The sequence below is a fragment of the Polypterus senegalus genome, chromosome 18, assembly GCF_016835505.1.
Source record: "Polypterus senegalus isolate Bchr_013 chromosome 18, ASM1683550v1, whole genome shotgun sequence".
Classification (NCBI taxonomy): domain Eukaryota; kingdom Metazoa; phylum Chordata; class Cladistia; order Polypteriformes; family Polypteridae; genus Polypterus; species Polypterus senegalus.
The window spans coordinates 37,713,567-37,732,993 of record NC_053171.1 but is presented as its reverse complement, the minus strand read 5'-3'; the positions used below and the strand labels follow the sequence as shown (position 1 = coordinate 37,732,993).

General features: G+C 35.0%; 1 protein-coding gene across 2 annotated transcripts in view; it reads right to left on the bottom strand.

Moving 5' to 3' along the window:
• ttll5 (tubulin tyrosine ligase-like family, member 5) overlaps positions 1-19,427 on the bottom strand; it is a 311,958-nt gene that overhangs the window by 243,494 nt on the left and 49,037 nt on the right. For both annotated transcript variants that reach the window (XM_039741240.1, XM_039741241.1), the window contains exons 7-12: positions 18,326-18,408; positions 16,872-16,941; positions 16,583-16,667; positions 12,757-12,858; positions 10,120-10,211; positions 9,168-9,275 (exon numbers count right to left, since the gene is read on the bottom strand). In XM_039741240.1, coding sequence (XP_039597174.1) covers positions 9,168-9,275; positions 10,120-10,211; positions 12,757-12,858; positions 16,583-16,667; positions 16,872-16,941; positions 18,326-18,408 — 540 coding nt within the window. The remainder of the gene's footprint in view (positions 1-9,167; positions 9,276-10,119; positions 10,212-12,756; positions 12,859-16,582; positions 16,668-16,871; positions 16,942-18,325; positions 18,409-19,427) is intronic.

The following is a 19,427-nucleotide window of genomic DNA, read 5'->3' as shown; positions in this document are numbered from 1 at the left end:
AAAAATAGCAGAAAAAATCTATGTTTTGCATCATACTGTAGTTTTACATTTTCAATGTCAGAGTCTATACTTAACTTTCTCTAAATTAGATTTGTGAATTGCAAGGCACTAAGAATTATTATTCTATAAACTTTTGATATGTTATAGATGCTTATACAAGTTGTCTGGTTGTCTTTCCATTTGTAATTAGGGATTTTTTAACAGTTTTCATTACCAAATTGTGCGTGTACAAGTACAATTAAACTGAAACCTTCAACAAATTTGAAGTTAAAAAACATAACACGGTATTCTGACAATAATGAAAAAATGCTTTGTATTCTGACTTACTTAAGCAATAAAAATGTTATCTTTCAAAACTTATTGTTTAAAATTTTAACTTATAGTTTAAGAAGAACTGATCTTCATCTTGGGTGTCTTATATTCGCCTGCTTTTCTAAGTTAGCTGTAAGTGATCCTGGTCTAGAGCTGCAAGTCCTGTTATCTTTACCAGTTAATGGAGAAACTAATGCCTTTGCCAAACAGCAATATCTCAGATAATGTACCTAACTAAATACTAAAAATATAAAGAAGTATATTTTTATTGTGCAACTAAAACTCCCTTACTGCACTTGGTGTTGAGCGCACATTTGTAAATTTACATAGACTGTGTAATTTCAGAAGGAAAAATCTGAAGATGCATTTTTTAGCAAGGTAAGACAAAATATGTAAAAATCATGAACAGAGAACAAGAAAAGAAACCTGGGTTTAGAATGTTAATTTTATAGCACTGTTTCACCCCAACCTAAATTCAAGTTACCTACTTAATACACTGATTACTCAAATTATTGCAAGCAGTAACAACAAACAGAAGTGAACTACATACATTCAGTGGGAACTACTGTTCTACAAATTCAACAAGTGTAAGAAAAGAGTCAGAGAAATAGCTTAATTTTCTTGTGGTACACCAAAATGAGAAAGAACCAGTTGTCTTGTAATCAGGTATCATATTTTAGAATGACAACATTACTAGAGCTTTTTTTTACAAAAATTCAACAGAGGAAATGTACACAAAAGTGTTCAGGTAAAATCTGGATGCATCACCTCTTAGTCAAGATTATGCTACTGCCACAATAACTGCATACTTCATTTTTCATTCAAATTCGACAATCCTTTCTTCAACAATATTTCATTGTCAGTCAGTCATTATCCAACCCGCTATATCCAAACACAGGTTCATGGGGGTCTGTTGGAGCCAATCCCAGTCAACACAAGGCAGGAACAAATCCCAGGCAGGGCGCCAGCCCACCACAGGATACACACAAACACACAGCAAGCACACACTGTGGCTATCCAATAAGTTATACTCTTCACCTGTTTAAGTTGCTGTTCATCATATCTGCTAAAGTGTCTGCTATACTTACCTTTTAAATTACCGTTATTTAGATATAGATAAGGGGGTAATTTCTGCAGAATTGTTTAATAAAAAGAATACATTTAAACAAAGAGCCTCAACTGTCATAAGTAACTGTAATAATACATTTTAGCAAGATCTGTCTTAACTAATAAACCTTTTTAATTTAGTTCACAAGGTGCCTAAGCCTATCTCAGCAGCAGGCATGTCATTGGGATATGGAAGAAAACCATTAATATCCTGAGGAAAACCCTAGCAAGTACAGGAATAATGTGCAAAAACATTCAACAAACAAGAATGCACTGTACCGGGTAAAGTAATTACAGAAGAAGAAAAAAAAAAAAGAAAAAAAAAAAGACAACTCATTAAAGAAGGTGCACAGTTAGAATCTGGACTGAGATACCAATTGAAAGTGTTGGAAGGACAACCTACACCTGCAGAAGGGGGTGAGAATCCCTACTCTAATGGAGAAGAGTCAATGGATACAGCGGACTTGATGAAAACCTTAATGTCATGCAGTTACTATACTTCATGACACACCAGCCATACAGTGCCTTAAAAAAAAGAAGTCAACCAGCCACTTTGGAATTTTACTGAATAACATATCAAACAATTTCAAAGAACTTAAACTCATTTATTATTTTTCAGTTATTCACAATGTGATATATTATAATTGGTTATACGTCTTTAGAAAGAACAGACAAAAAAAGAAAATGGGGGTGAGGTGTTACTTTTTATGTAAAACACCTTAAATGTATGTCTTCTTCAATCGGGCAATGAGCCTGTCTTACTAAGATCGTCTGAATTCGACTACAAAGTATGAGGGACAGCCGCCTTAGTTTAGGAGTGTGTAATAATAAAGTTTTCACATGATAGGAAGTGGATAATTTTCCATCAATAACAGGGACTACTAAGGACATAATTAATGATTTGGAAATTGTAGACTGAGAAGTGCTGCTTAAAGAGTTTGAATATTAACAATTCACTAGGATCAGAAAACATTTATCCTTGACTGCATAATAAGAATGGTGCATATACTCTGATCAGCCGCAACATTAAAACCACTAACAAGTAAACTGAATAACATTGATTTTCCTCATAAGGGAACAAAAGGAAATACGGTTTATGCATAAGTATTCAATTAACAAAGGCTTTTTTTTTTTTTTTTAAACTTTGTAGTGTCAACTTTTAGAGTCTTGTTGATAAATATATATAACTGTTTGGGGTGACTTTGGCCAAATCTTCCAAACCTATTTGCTCTATATGACTCTTATACAAAAAAAAATTCAAAAAGTGACAAATTCTCAGAAGGATTAGTTATCAGTTCTGAATGGTCTATTGTAGTACATTCACCTTTTGGTCCTCGGCCCATTGCAAGCTTACCACGGGGCTTTGTGCTTGGGTTCACGGTCCTACAAAAAAAAATTTCCTTTTCACTTAAGTTTCAGTTTTTTAGTAGATTGAAACAGGTAGTACTTGCTTGCAGTTTCCATCATCCATTCAACCCAATGGTGTTTATTTTAAATAAAACAACGCTAATGATTTGAAGAAAAAAAAAAATAGGGTATGCTCCTGCTGGAAGATGGTACAAGGCAGTAAAAGATTGGACAGTTGCTTAAAACACCTTCTTGACATACTACTGTGCAATCAAAATGTCTGTGAAAAAAAAAAAGATTTAAAAAAGTGACTAGTAACACCAAACCATTTTGTTCTCGCAGTGTACCATTTGAGGATTCTTTCTGAAATGCACAGTTGACTGTGTCAACCCCATGTACGTTACTGGTCAGCTGACCCATGAAAGAAATGAAAACTTCCAGATCCAGGATAACAGCAGTCCAGACACACTGAGTGATGGTGATTGATTTATGGCACATATTGTAAAGTTACTGGTCCTTTGTCAGAGGCATTACTTGAGAAATTGTTGAGGTGACATCACCTTTGAAGAGGCTGGTTCATGTGTATATCTGATTTCCAAAGTCAGTTTTCACGAAAATGTCATCTTTGCAACAATATTTTGCACTGAAGACAGTACAACAAAAAAAGCAAGATGGGCAGGCAGTACAGGGTGCAGTTGTTACCACTGCTGCCTTAATGCTCCTGAAGACCTGGTTTAAATTGTGGACAACTAACAATCTTTGCAGAGTAGACCCATTATTCTCATATCCACATGTGTGTTTGCAAGGGTATTACAGTTGCCTCCCACATCCCAAAGTTAAGAATGATTGGTTAATTGCTAGACCTAAATTTGGATAGTATGAGTTATAAAGAGACAGTGTAGGCAGGACTACACCTTGTGACTGATGCCACATTTATGGTTAATTTCGGCTTTGAGCCTGATGCTGCCAAGACAGTCTACAAACCGTATAACCCTGAACAAATTATGCCGATTTTAAATATCCAAGGGTTTTCTATATGTTTGAAACTTATCAACCTATTGGTATTGCACTTACTAAATATTTGACTTTGAAAAGCAAGCTGACATGCATAGCTGCAACAAAAATGGTGTTGAACGTAATCTGGAAAAAAATCCCAAATCACTAATTCCATAAATACTGCACAAGAGACTTGAGAAAAGCAGTCCTAGTCTGAATGGCATTCAAAATATTTTGTAAAATGAAGCCTGCTATTTAAAGGATTTGCTCCATTCTTTCCATTCACACAAAAATGCAGCTGTTATTGGAGATCACCACCCCTTTTCAACTGAATATCTGTTAATTCATTTCTCTGTACTAATATGTAAAGTTCCAACCTAAAGTACTAGTTTTAAGATTAAGGGTCTTTTAGTTCTCATTATAATACATACATCTAAAATGGATCTTTGCCAAAAAACTATTTGTTAGATGGTTATATGGATTTATAAATATGTTTAACATATTATTTCAAACCATTTCCATTATGTGTGGGTTATGGTGCAAATAAGAAGAGTTGCTGCTGTAGAAACTCAACAAAAGAAATATTGCTTCAAGAAAGAAAAAAAAATTCTGGAAGATGACTGAATTCTAGTTGGTATGCTTATTTTATGTGAGAGACAGGATAAAGCACACGCTGGTACCAGCCACAGTGTTATGGAAATAAGCCAAACCTCCCACCAATCACGTTTTACAGTTGGTCTCTAAATACTTCCATGACACACAGGGTTATTTAGGAATGAATAAGGTTTTAGCAACAGGCTTGCTGAGAAATTCTCAGGAGAAGCCATTTTCTTTTTTTATGCTTAATTGGTAAATATTTAAATCTGGAGATTTGAAAGATGTGACACACCTGAGATGAGGTCAGTTCTTGTCAGAGGAAGAGAATTTTATTCAGTTTAATCATAAAAAAGCAACTTGTCAGATAATTTTAAAATAAAAAATGCAGGCTCACAGTAAGCTTATTAAAAAGTATAAAGTATACTTTACAGAACACTAAACACAAAAGATGCAAAAATTGAAAATGCACAGCAAGTTAATGGTGACCCCTATAACAGTAGTATTATTACTTAATACTGCCAATCCGTCAACACCGCCATTCCAAATAAATGGAGTGAAAAATCTCTTGCATTTCAGCCGTTTCATATGAATCATCCTTGAAGAAGTCTATATCAGATAACTGGTTTTGGTTTCTAAATTCTAAAATTTATGCATTTAACAGTAACTGCCATGTTACTTGACCTGAATTCTACTGCCATCTCCAGCATTCTGAGTGAACAAGATTTCAATACAGATTGTTTTAGTAACATTTTTAACATTTTTAAATGAAAAGGTACAAATAAAATCCAAATTAATATTATGTCATATATATATATTTTGAAAACATATCTAAACAGTAAGTGCAAAAGATTAACTGATGAAGAATGTTATGGTGGCACCTATGAAATATTATTATCAAAGAGGCTATGCTTAAGAAAAAGCTGCAAATTCAGCATAAACATACCTTACTATGATCCCCATTTTGTCTACGTTTTAGACAGACAGCTTCAAAAAGATACTGTTTATGCTTCTTCCACATTATTTTCTTTAGGATGTTAAGGCTATTTTCAATAGTTATTAAGTCTCTTTGCTTCAACTGTTCTTTGAGTAACTAGAAGCAAGAGTTTTTTCACATAGGCTCCTCCATCTGCAGCATAGGAAAGTAATTTAACTTCAGATAGCGTAACAAATTCTACATATGGCCTTTGATCACCATATCCTGGGAATAAGCACAAATTATCATCTCGAGATGAAAACCTAAAAATACACTAGATAATCTAGGAGAGTCTGGCACTAACATTACTAACACAACAAGCTAACATTCTGGGTAACTGCTATATATAATCACTTTAAAGGAATGATTAATGCAACTGAAAAACTAAAAGCACAAAGGAGAAAAAAAAAAAAGTAAAAAAGCTGAACATTGAAAAAGGCAAAGAATTTGATTTCGGCTTGCCTGATTGTCATATTTTCAAAAATGCATTAAATGTATTATAGTTTATTTATTTATTTTTTTAAAGAGTTTAATAGTCTTAAAACAGCATAGATTGCACTGAAATAAAAGCTACAATTGAATATAAGCTTTCTTAATGAACATGCTTAATGAAACAAAACCAAGGATAATGATACGTACAACCATTACTAATAATATGCCTTCATACCTCCATTATAGTAACTGTAGATTACCAGAAAGATCATAAACCAGTGAAGAGTATCATAGTTGTCAAAACATAGTCTTGCCAAAAATAATGACTTTCTAGAGCAGAAAAGAACTTTTTAATTTTAAGTTTATTATCATAGGTACACTAGTTTCACTCTGTGGAGTCCACCTAATCAATGAACTTCTTCCTTGTGTGTCGCCTATAAACTAGTCACCTTAATAATAATAGTAATAGCAAAAACAGCAAATTTAATACCATGAACACTGATCTCATCAGAAGTTTTAAGGCTGTAACTGGAGCTATATTTGTCCACAAAGTCACATTTGAACAATACGTATACCCCTGGGCTCAGCACATTACCTTGTCTGTTGTAAAGATCAGATATATACTTGGGTCTTCCAGTCAGGAAGTCCAAAATTCAGCTGCAGTGGGTTTCACTATGATCCAAGTCTCTGCTCCTGATGATCAGTTTTAAGGGTAAATACTAAGCTGTGGTCTATAAGCAGTAATCCAACATAACACTTTTGTTCTCTTATTATCCAGGTGTACTAAGAAGGGATGATGTACAAGGGATTTGGTATTCTCTATTGACCAGTTGTGATGATGTGCAAACAGGAGGTGCTCCAAACTATGTTGAATATTCCATTTCTCAAGGCAGTTCATCAAATTGGAACTGAATGCCACTGTTCTATAGTCATTAAGACAATCCATTTTTGTTTTCTTTGACACAGGGAGTAATTGTCTTTTTGATCAGGATAGGGACATAGATTGTCTAACTGAATCACTGAAGATGCCTTATGGATAGTGACTCTTAAAATACTTCTTATGTCAACCACAGAAACAGAAGAGAATGAACCATACAGTGCTGCAGGTAATCACAGGCACAGTATTTTGTCATATATATGACCTGAAATGTATTCTTCAGAGACTAAATTATGGATGTTGCTGGCTCCATGCTCTCCCATTATGATATGTGTAAATAGTTTTTATAAGTACAGATCCATCCACACATTTTTAAAGCCAGTGACAGACCATCACAAACTCATCCAGATCTGATGAGGAATTCCATGTCCCAGTTTACAGAGTCAAAACAATTGTGCAGTTTTTCTTATACCATTTGTTGTCCAGAACTAAAGTACTTTTTAAAAAATGAGTAAAAATTACACTCAGCTGATCAGATTTTTTGGTATGAGTGGAGGCGACGAGGATGTGTTACTATAGCACTTTCACAAACTACTTGGGTCAAAGCTGCTTTTTTCAGTTGATAACTGGACACCTTTAATAATGACATAACAAAACTAAGAATCCAATAACAAGTACAGTATACTATACAACAAACACCAAAAGGTAATTTATTCATATTTCTTTTTTTGCTGTTCATGAGACATACTTTTTGTCTTTGGGTACATATGAAAATAATTTGTGATTGGGTTGGGTAGAACACTGCAAGATACTATAGCACAATTCTGAATTAAGTTTATTAATGTCTGGAATGGGTGTTCATCTTTTCAAATGAAGGGTGCTGTAGATGTCCATAGAACAGCTTGAAATTAGTGTGGTAGTACTGCTAACAAGTAGGATTTTCTGTAGTCTTCAAGCATATCTTCAAAGGTTAAGACAGTTTGGTGTTGTGTGCTCAAGCTACATTGTCACAGAGATTCACATTAAGATATATGTGTACCTTATTACTGAGAGGCAGAACAAACATTTCTTGGCATTTATAACAATTTATAGTTCGCTTTTCTGTCACAAAAGTTATGAAAGGACCGTCTCTTCTTGGTTAATGATGGAGGAAAATAATTGATATATTTTTAAATTATTACAATTTGCCTGAACTATATTACAAAAGAAAATTTCTGCATTATCATCCAGCTCTTATCAGCCAGATGCATCTCTATTAAAAAAAAAAAAAAGAAGACAACTGGTTCTCATGCAGGTTCTTATTTATAATAACCCTTAAATTACTCAAAATGAGTAAAATAAGATTTGATAATATGTGTAAAAGAAACCAGATAAACTTTTAAGATAACCATGACATGCAAGAGAAAACTTCCTTTTAAATTTAAACTCTTGAGAATTGTAATCATACATAGTCACTCCAAAAAGAAACCAAACATTTAAAAAAAAAAAAAAAAAAATCAAGCTTAATCAGAGTTGTATCTTTCAAAGTATTCCCCTATTCTATTTATACACCCCTCCCCCTCCTAAGTTTCTTTTCATTTCTAGAATGCGTCCTGGAACTCATTTTATGGAATATTCCATAGGTTCTGTAGCAAAGTTGCTATTGTTTAAACAGGCAACTTTTCATGGTAGATCTAAACTTCGAGAAGAACACGGTTCACTTTTTGCTCATCTGTCAAAAGACACAGCACAAATTTTACCACAACACAATGCATTTGCAGTTTTTCAGTCAAAATTATTTGACACAAACTTTTTCCGAAGTCTACTTCAATTATGAGGCAATTTTCACGAAATCAAAGCATGCATTCTCTCAATGTGATCCACTTTCCAGTCTTGGGATCATCCATCTGATATGAATCAAATTGTCTGCCAGATTTGAAAAGTCTGTTTCATTTGTAACATTATGTGCGACTTACACAATCCACTCCATCAGCTTGCTGTAACATCTGAAAAGTCTAGTAAAAGTGTTTGCTAAATTTACATAGAATTTCATGGAAACACATTCCTTTTCAAGATCCTTCACATTTCATCTTGCAAAAAAAATTGCAAAAAGGCACAGGAGACAAGTTCACTCTACAGTATGTACTTGATGACTAATTGAACTAGCGTGATCAACCAGGTGGGGGATTTTTTAAAAGGTCTATCGCAAGGCTCCTACACTGGCTAGCTGGTGTTCTATTTAAGAAGTTTGGTTTCTTGTTGGACAGACTTCATATTTCATTCATTATCTCATCAGAAACTACATGGAGTGTTTAGCAAAATGAACTGAAAGATATCATATATATTTTACTGCGGTGGGTTGGCACCCTGCCCGGGATTGGTTCCTGCCTTGTGCCCTGTGTTGGCTGGGATTGGCTCCAGCAGACCCCCGTGACCCTGTGTTCGGATTCAGCGGGTTGGAAAATGGATGGATGGATATATTTTATTTTAAAATATTTCATTCACAGAGGAGAAAATGAAATTGTAATAACAAAATTTTACTCTTACCAAAACAGTTCCCTCTGTGAGACATGAACATTTTACAGGCAGATGCAATATGAAGTTCAACAGCAAGAATTGTTTTAACAATCAAGTCTTCAATCTGTGCCATGAGAGCTGAAAGAAAATATTTTAAAAAAAAAGCATTAAATTGACTTATCCTTCATATACCAAACTGCAAGCTGCATTTAACTGATGTCTCTTGTTGCATGTATTAAGGTCATTTGCAAATGAATAATGAAATGGGGAAGGTAGATACTAAAATGCAGGCATTGGGTTCATGAACAATGATCTTGCTCTCTGCCAACTATCACATAATTTCAAAAATAGACAGTTCAAATATTTATATCTCCAATGTTCTGTGCCGCACTGAAAATACTGTGTATGGTGACCAATGTGCAAGGCTAGTGTGTGCATTTAATTTAGTAGTCACTTTCAAAACATTCTTCTGCAAATTTAAATGATATTAACTTTAGTTTACTGCCTTTAGTGCATTTGTTACTTCACCTGTTCACGTAGTTTATTGGGCTAAACAGTGGTTAGCACCTCTGTCTCTTATGTTAATGCCTATAACTATTTTAAGAAATGGGAAATCTATTTCTTTTAGTCTTCCATCAAAAGTTATCCCAATTGTTTTTTTCTTTGCTGATAACAAATGTATATTTTTTAGTCTTTATGGCTTGAATGATAAAACAAATGTGTAAAATGTATCCATAAATTTCTATTGAGCAAAAACCAGTTTGAATAATAAAGCAACACTTTTCACCTGATAATCATTGTTATAAAAATTACATGTCTTTTAATACATACATTATGAGGCTAAAACTGAAAAATTGACCTCAGTCATATCAAAAGCTATAGCAGTATCACTGTGGGGAATAAGCCAGCATTTACTATGCCCTAAAATTCTAGACGTCTAGAGCCTTCAGGGTGACAACATTTAAGTATAATTTTGACTTACATGCTGTGTCCTTCCCTTCTTGTTTCAGATACCGTAACATGGCACTCATGCTCCACTTGTTACCATAGTCTTCAACCTCTGGATCATCACAGCTGACAAATGAGAAGAAAAAAAAAAAGTATACTATTTCTTACAAAGAACAAATTAATTTGATCAGAAACAATCTTTAAAAGGAAACAATAATGACAAAATCAGTACAATTTCAAATAAAATTTTACTCATGTTACCTGCATACTCCATTGTCAGTTAAATTAAACAGCACAATACTATTTATGTTAAGAAAGCCTACTGTAAATACCTTATTCCATACTATCTACGACAAACACAAAATCTACACAAAACACCTAAATGGATTTAAAAAATTCCCCAATTCCTTAGTCAAAGAGGAAAAGAACAAAACATTTGGCTTGCAGTGCATCCAGAAAGTATTTACAGCGCATCACTTTCTCCACATTGTTATGTTACAGCCTTATTCCAAAATGGAATAAATTCATTTTTTTCCTCAGAATTCTATGTAAAAAAAGTTTACTTGATGTTTTTGCGAATTTATTAAAAAAAAAACAAAAAAAAAAAAAACTGAGAAATCACATGAACATAAGTATTCACAGCCTTTGCTCAATACTTTGTCGATGCACCTTTGGCAGCAATTACAGCCTCAAGTCTTTTTGAATGTGATACCACAAGCTTGGCACACCTATCCTTGGCCAGTTTTGCCCATTCCTCTTTGCAGCACCTCTCAAGCTCCATCAGGTTGGATGGGAAGCGTCGGTGCACAGCCATTTTAAGATCTCCAGAGATGTTCAATCGGATTCAAGTCTGGGCTCTGGCTGGGCCACTCAAGGACATTCACAGAGTTGTCCTGAAGCCACTCCTTTGATATCTTGGCTGTGTGCTTAGGGTCATTGTCCTGCTGAAAGATGAACCGTCGCCCCATTCTGAGGTCAAGAACGCTCTGGAGCAGGTTTTCATCCAGGATGTCTCTGTACATTGCTGCAGTCATCTTTCCCTTTATCCTGACTAGTCTTCCAGTTCCTGCCATCCCCACAGCATGATGCTGCCACCACCATGTTTCACTGTAAGGATGGTATTGGCCTGGTGATGAGTGGTGCCTGGTTTCCTCCAAAGTGACACCTGGCATTCACACCAAAGAGTTCAATCTTTGTCTCATCAGACCAGAGAATTTTGTTTCTCATGGTCTGAGAGTCCTTCAGGTGCCTTTTGGCAAATTCCAGGCGGGCTGCCATTTGCCTTTTACTAAGGAATAGATTCCGTCTGGCCACTCTACCATACAGGCCTAAATGGTAGATTGCTGCAGAGATGGTTGTCCTTCTGGAAGGTTCTCCTCTCTCCACAGAAGACCTCTGGAGCTCTGACAGAGTGACCATCTGGTTCTTGATCACCTCCCTGACTAAGGCCCTTCTCCCCCGATCGCTCAGTTTAGATGGCCAGCCAGCTCTAGGAAGAGACCTGGTGGTTTCGAACTTCTTCCACTTACGGATGATGGAGGCCACTGTGCTCATTGGGCCCTTCAAAGCAGCAGAAATTTTTCTGTAACCTTCCCCAGATTTGTGCCTCGAGACAATCCTGTCTCGGAGGTCTACAGACAATTCCTTTGACTTCATGCTTGGTTTGTGCTCCGACATTAACTGTCAACTGTGGGACCTTATATAGACAGGTGTGTGCCTTTCCAAATTATGTCCAATCAACTGAATTTACCACAGGTGGACTCCAATTAAGCTGCAGAAACATCTCAAGGATGATCAGGGGAAACAGGGTGCACCTGAGCTCAATTTTGAGCTTCATGGCGAAGGCTGTGAATACTTATGTACATGTGCTTTCTCAATTTTTTTATTTTTAATAAATTTGCAAAAATCTCAAGTAAAATTTCTGAGGAAAAAAAAGAATTTATTCCATTGTGGAATAAGGCTGTACCATAACGAAATTTGGAAAAAGTGATGCGCTGTGAATACTTTCCGGATGCACTGTATAACATCTTGCTGCACTATTTAAATTACACAAAAAATGCCAGGTCAATCCTTCATTTATAATTTAAGATTGAAAACTACTTTCTAACACATATACTGTATTAATTAATTAGGCAGTACAGCTTCACTTAGAACATAAAAAATGACATTGATTTCATAGTATCATATTTGTTAAAAAACACCAGCCAAATACGTAAGAAGTGGAGAATACAGCACCTTCTACCAAGAATGTTAATTCAGATCAGTTTTATTGGGGTCTTATAGTAAATCTACCCTGATGACTTCAAAAATAAAGTGTAATAACCTCACATTCACAACTCCAGGAGAAAACCCACTAAGACAGGGGGGAAAAAATGCATTTTCACACATGACGTGATCAGGCCATTACTCATACCCAGAAATCTAGAAATGTTGGACAGAAACCCTAACCAATACATCAACATATCACCCATAGCACTAAATAAGAATTGCTACACAGTATGTCGTATCAGTTATGATCTTGTAGATAAAGTTTACATGATACAAAATGAACAAGCTTGAAATGAGGCCCTTGAAATACTATGAACAAATTAAGTCAAGGGTCTTCAATATTACTGTAGTTTTTTTTTCCTTCTGAAATACCCTTAATCACACTACAATTTCACTTTTATACCTGACATAGTCGCTGCTCTTTTTGTTGACACTGTAGTTGGTGAGGTGCATAAACTGGTTCTTTATATTCTTAGAAGCACGGTCATACTTCACTGTGGCAAACCTGCAGTTCAGAAAAAAATTATAGTAGTATATAGTGAAAATTAGGAATTCCTTAAGCAATAAGTTAACCATATACTATTGAGGCAGGAAAAATGAAAATGCAAACCAAAGTTTTCTTTCACATGAAGAATGCCAACCAAAATTCTCAACTGGTACTGCTTTGACATCTGCAGGTATCACCAAGGTAGAAGTGTAGGTTATATTATTTTTTTTGGAATATTTCAGATCCATGTAGTGTATACATGGTGATGGGGTTGTGGGAGATGCTTGAAAGTGTAATTTCATTTTAGCTTAGCTATGCTCATAAAATTTAACTGTATTTATTGTCCGCAAGCCATTAAAACAAGACACTATGGCAAACAGTCTAATTAAACAACTCACATAATACTAATGAAATTCAGTGCAGTGCAAACTTTTAGACTTTTGTTAAAACTGATTAATAAATAGATCTCTCTGTGATACCAACACCAATTATGTACAGTATTAACCTATCTGTCCATTTGTAACCCAGCAAGCAATTAAACTTGAGGTATAAAACTGAGGCATTTCACATCTCCAGCTGAAAATAAAATTTTACCTTTTTCTAGCTTTGCTGATGATTATGCACATATCAAGCATAAATAAGAAATTAACCATTTTGGACAAACACAAAGAAAAAGTAAGCTCCTTAAGACTTTCATCTCACATATGTGGGCAGGATTTAAAATCATATTTTCAATTTGTCTTCCTCTTCTAATACATAAGGATTTTAAGACTAATGTAGCTAGAGACTTGATATTGCATCTACGTGTTAGAGAGGAGCCTGGTAGACTTATTAAGCTTGTTTACCATCATGGCCTTACATTATTAATATTAAGCACTTCTAATCAATAAGAAACCAGATCATTCTCAACTTGCATAATCTGTTAATAAGAAGTCTATAAAGAAATAATCACAGTGTCCAGTATGTCAAAAGTTTTCATTTGTTATTTAAACAATAAATCAATTTAATTGCATAAACAATACAAAAAACGTAATTGCTGCAAATTTTTTGATACAGTAGACAGTACCTTTTATTAAAAATTATTAGTTATTTAAAGAAAAAAACATTCTTTTTGGTGTGAACATGGAAGAACAGGGACATATGCTCTATGACGGTTCACTTGCTATTAAGAGCATGGCCTGCTTCTTCAGAGTTAAACATGGAATATATTCCTCTTCAGTTACCATAGTGTGTCAAGTAATGAAAATTCCTTGGCAAGGAACAGCTACCTGAATACCTTCAAAACCACAGAAATGTCAAAGATAAAAGGAGGAAATCACAGGGGTATCCAACAGTTATTACTCACAAGTGACATTCCAGCAAATCAGAATACCCCACCTCCCAGGAAAGTGCTTCGACTTTACCAATTCATAGCAGGAAAAACAGTGAAAACTTCAAACATCTTTATCTAGCTTAAGCGCATTGAACATTTTTCATTTAGGATACAGTAAAGGGGGCGGGGAATCGGTATGCTTTGAAACAAGAGACTTCACACTAGCCAAGCATACTTCTACTGTATATGGAAAATAATTCATTTGTTTGAAAACACAAAATGACAATTGCTCAGTGGAAGGAAAAAATGAAATACCGGGAATGGCTTAATACTTCTTGGGTGGGAGAAAAAAATAATTTTGCAGTAAGAGAGAGAAAAAAAAAGAACAAATCAGGCGCCATCCAGGAATGGCAATATCTTACAGAAGTTTCACAGTTTCAAAAACTTCAGCAAAAGCATTCACGTCTAAAAGAACTCTTCTGCCATCTAGTGCTCATTTTTATATATAAAAAATCTCAGAGGAGATAAAAACAATATATTTTAAAAGCTCACAATCTACTTTCACATTAACACGCATACACAGTACCTTGCAAAAGTATTCAGATTCTTGACTAAATCTCTAATTTTTATGAAATCTTGCAGTAGAAGTACATTTGTGTGATTAGGACAAAAGGACTGAAACTTTTTCTTAATGTTACTTTGCTTAATGTTAGAAAAAAATCTTCAGGAAAAAAGGAAATGCACTTAATATCTTATAAAACAATGTTTGGCAGTAAAAACAACTTTGTCTTAGCTGGACTTAGTATCCACAATTTTTGTACAGTCTGCATAATTCTGGCATATTTTTCCAGGCTGATTTGCTCCAGTTTGATAAGGATTTTCAAATCACACTTGAACAGTGCTGTTTTCAAATAGTGCCTCAGATTCTCACTGGGACAGAGTTTAAATCACTGATTTGGACCTCTCTACGAGATTCACCTTGATATCCATGACCCACTTCAAGGTAACTTTGGCATTGTTTTTAGCATCAGTTTCCTGCTGAAAAAGTAACTTTGACGAGTTTCAGTTTTTGAGCAGATTGCAGAATTTGCATATTTTCCCCCCATCCATTCTTACTACTTTGTTAATCATATGTCCAATTCCTGCTCACAAAGTGCAGCAGAGCAACACTACCATCATAGAAGGTCTCATGTTTAAGAGGTGTAGGCAATGTTACATTTCGCCCATGTATCTCCATTTGAATTTTTGCCCAAAACTCTGTCCTAGCCTTATTATAACCCAAAGCCTTTTACAAGTCTCCCTGAATGTGCTGGGGACTTCCATAAAATTTACTTTTTTAAGAAGCATCCGGGTGGTTTGATACACATTCCATTTTCTGATAATTGCATCAACAGTACCCAGTACAACAGTCAAAACACTGAGATATTGTTTTGCACCCTTGTTGTAAAAATATGCATTTGTACTATTTTATTTGACCTTCTTATTTTGATTCTTCATTTAAAACAGCTGTTCTTTAGACTCACTGCCTGGCACATGATACATTATCTGTGGGTTTCAACCAGAAAATTCTGCAGTTATTTTAATAATTTACTGTGAAGGCTAATTGTTAGGTAATTGTTTCCTCATTAAGCAACGGTTTCTCATCACATAACAAAAAGGTACGAAGGCATTTGCAAATGAGATATTTCGTTTTTTCATAAAAATATTTTTTTCTTAAATGAAACAAATATATATTAAAATAATTGAGTGTTCACACATTTAAATAACATAAAAATCACAAAGAACAAAATGTCAGTGTAGGATTTGTGAGTCACAAAAATCATTATTTCATATTATCTGGCTGATTCAATTATCACATACAAGTAACAGTGTTTGAGATAAAATTGGTTACACTTGCTTCTGTTTTTGAAATTGATGCCTGGTCAGGTGAAATGTCTTGCTCATGGTTACACAGTGTCAGTAGTGAGTAGAACCCACAACCTCAGGATTTGAAGTTCTAAGTCTTAACCACTATATCCCACACTGCCTGCCCAAAATGATTGAACTGGTCAGGGGTTTGAACACTTTTGCAAAGCACTATATTTCTAAATTTACAAAACGTCAGGCCCAGTATATGGCTCATAAAAATACTGTAATGGTGAAAGTTTGAAGACCAGCTTCACCTCTCCTAGATTATTATGTAAAAACAACATATTTCATTACATTATTTAGGATAGATGAATACTGAAATGTATCAGTGTTATTGTTTTTCTGCAAAGAAATGAATATTACTTATCCTATTGCTTAGTTAGAAGATGCCTTTACCCAAGAAGACATACAATATGTGGATACGCATATTTTATTAAATTGTTTTCCAACAAACACAATGATACTGGATAAGATTTTGAACCCACAATGCCTAAAAACTATGTGCACCTAGTAGATCCACACCTTGCTAGGCCTTCTTCATAAAGATAAATAACGAGGGGATCATAGGATGAAACAAGGACATACAATCTGACATCAAACTTGAAATCTAGAGAAAAAAAGAAAAAAAAGGAAATAACGTAATAATGAAAACATCAAAATATCAAACAATGAACAATACAAATGCCATGTCTGAGGTATTATTAAGGCACATCATACTGTAGCAGAAACTGTATTTATATATGCTCATCTACATTCATACTTGCAAATTAAAATAATTTTCAATAAATTCCAATTAGTTAATGTAACTTACCATCAATAAGCAGAGGGTTGTTGATATAGCGTGAAACAAGAATATTTTCATCCAAAGGAATCTGGTTTGGCTGAAAAATAACATTTAAAACAAACTGAAATAATGTTTATTACTAAATCAGCATTATCAAAAACTGAGCTGTGACAAATTTATACCTGTATTATTTATTGCAATCTGAGCAAGACAGAGGGACCAAGCTGGGAAAGATGTGCAGCAGGTTAGGGTGACAAAGGATAAAGATGGAACATGTGGCAAAAGTCCTGTAAATTGCGAGATGGGCCCTAAATGGATCCAACATCTTTAAATATAGCACATCCCAAAGATGCTTGATAGAATTGAGATCATGGGTATATGGAAGCCATGTCAACACTATGAACTCTATGTTACTCAAACCATTCCTAAACAATTTATGCAGTGTGGCAAGACATGTTATCCTGATGAAAGGAAATATTGTATGCATTAAGCGTACGTGGTCCGCAACAATCTCTACATTGGTGGCACATGTCAAAGTAACCTCCATAGGAATACCAGAACCCAAGGTTTCCCAGCAGAATATTGCCCAAAGCATCACATTGCCAATTGCCATCTTGCTTTCTCTCTGTAGTGCATCCTGCTACCATCTCTTTTACAAGATTAACTAAGCACAAGCACCTGGCTGCCCACATGATCTAAAAGAGAACACTATCATCAGACCAGGTCCACTAAAGGCACCTTTAGCAGTGGCTAGGGGTCAGCAAGGGCAGCCCCAGTGCAGCATGCTGCAATGCACAGTGTATTTTGACAGCTATCATAGGATTGTTTTCAGCACTTTGTGCTATAGTAGCTCTTTTGTGGGATCAAACCAGATGGGCTAGCTATTGCTCTTCACGCACATCAGTGAGCCTTGGGTGCCCATGACCATCTTTCTGATTCACAAGTTTACTTCCATGGACCACTTTTGGGTGGTACTAACTGCATACTGGGAACACCCCATAAGACCTGCCATTTTGGAGATACTCTGACTCAGTCATCCAGCCATCACAATTTGTTCCTTGGTGAAGTCACTTGGATCCTTACAATGGCCCGTTTCTCGAATTTCAAACACTAAAAGGCATGTAATATATTGTCAGTATTGTGCCAGAAGCTTCAGAAACACGTCTTCTACCCAGATATTATATATGAAGTTTTTAGGTATAATCATTATAAAAAACAAAACACTAAAACATAATGATGTAAACATCTTTTAAAGTTAGACACAGGCAAGTATTCCCCAGTATTCAAACTTCAATGTAATTACTGGAACACATTACTTGGTTTAGTTATGCAAATAATTGCATTAATTGTCCAACAACAGCCTTTTGAAATATTATACTGTATAATGGATTTAATAATCTAATAATTACTATTTAGAATGCTAAAACACATCAGTTCTTAGAACAAGAAAGAAACACTTGAAGAGTACAAAGTATATTTACATTGCTGACAAGATATATCCCTCTTCCTCTAGAAGAAGCCACTGGTTTAATAATCCAAGGTCCTTTGTCTTTCGAAAAAGCACCTAGAAAAACAAATAAATCCCATATTATACTACAAAATATAAAAAAAGTAGCATTTATTAAAAAAAATTCAACAAAACGTATTAAATTAGAATTTAAAAGGTTAAAAAAAACTGGATTACAAGCAAAATAAGCTAACACTCATATCTCCTGGACAGACCACACAAAGCTTTTGAATATTCACCCAGGTACTTTTATAAAGAGCAAGAGAGTTTAGTATTGTTTTTGGCTTGTTATGCAACAGTGGAAAACCTTTGTGGAAAACAAGAGTGACTTATAGCTCCTTAAATATAAAACAAGAAGAAAAACCATACATAATAATTTTATTAATCAGAAAGCACACTGACAACAGTCTAGCACTATGGGGGGAATGGGGTAAGTAATTTTCAGTTTACACACACACACACTATATATATATATATTATATATATATATATATATATATATATATTATGTATTATGCTGTGTGTTTTGGGTCATTGTCCTGTTGCAAGACCCATGACCTTCGACTGAGACCAAGCTTTCTGACACTGGCCAGCACATTTCTCTCTAGAATCCCTTGATAGTCTTGAGATTTCATTGTACCCTGCACAGATTCAAGACACCCTGTGCCAGATGCAGCAAAGCAGCCCCAGAACATAACAGAGCCTCCTCCATGTTTCACAGAAGGGACAGTGTTCTTTTCTTGATATGCTTCATTTTTCCGTCTGTGAACATAGAGCTGATGTGCCTTGGCAAAAAGTTCAATTTTGTCTCATCTGTCCATAGGACATTCTCCCAGAATCTTTGTGGCTTGTCCACATGTAGTTTGGCAAATTCCAGTCTGGCTTTTTTATGATTTTGTTTTCAACAATGGTGTCCTCCTTGGTCGTCTCCCATGAAGTCCACTTTGGCTCAAACAACGACGAATGGTGCGATCTGACACTGATGTTCCTTGAGCTTGAAGTTCACCTTGGATCTCTTTAGAAGTTTTTCTGGGCTCTTTTGTTACCATTTGTATTATCCGTCTCTTTGATTTGTC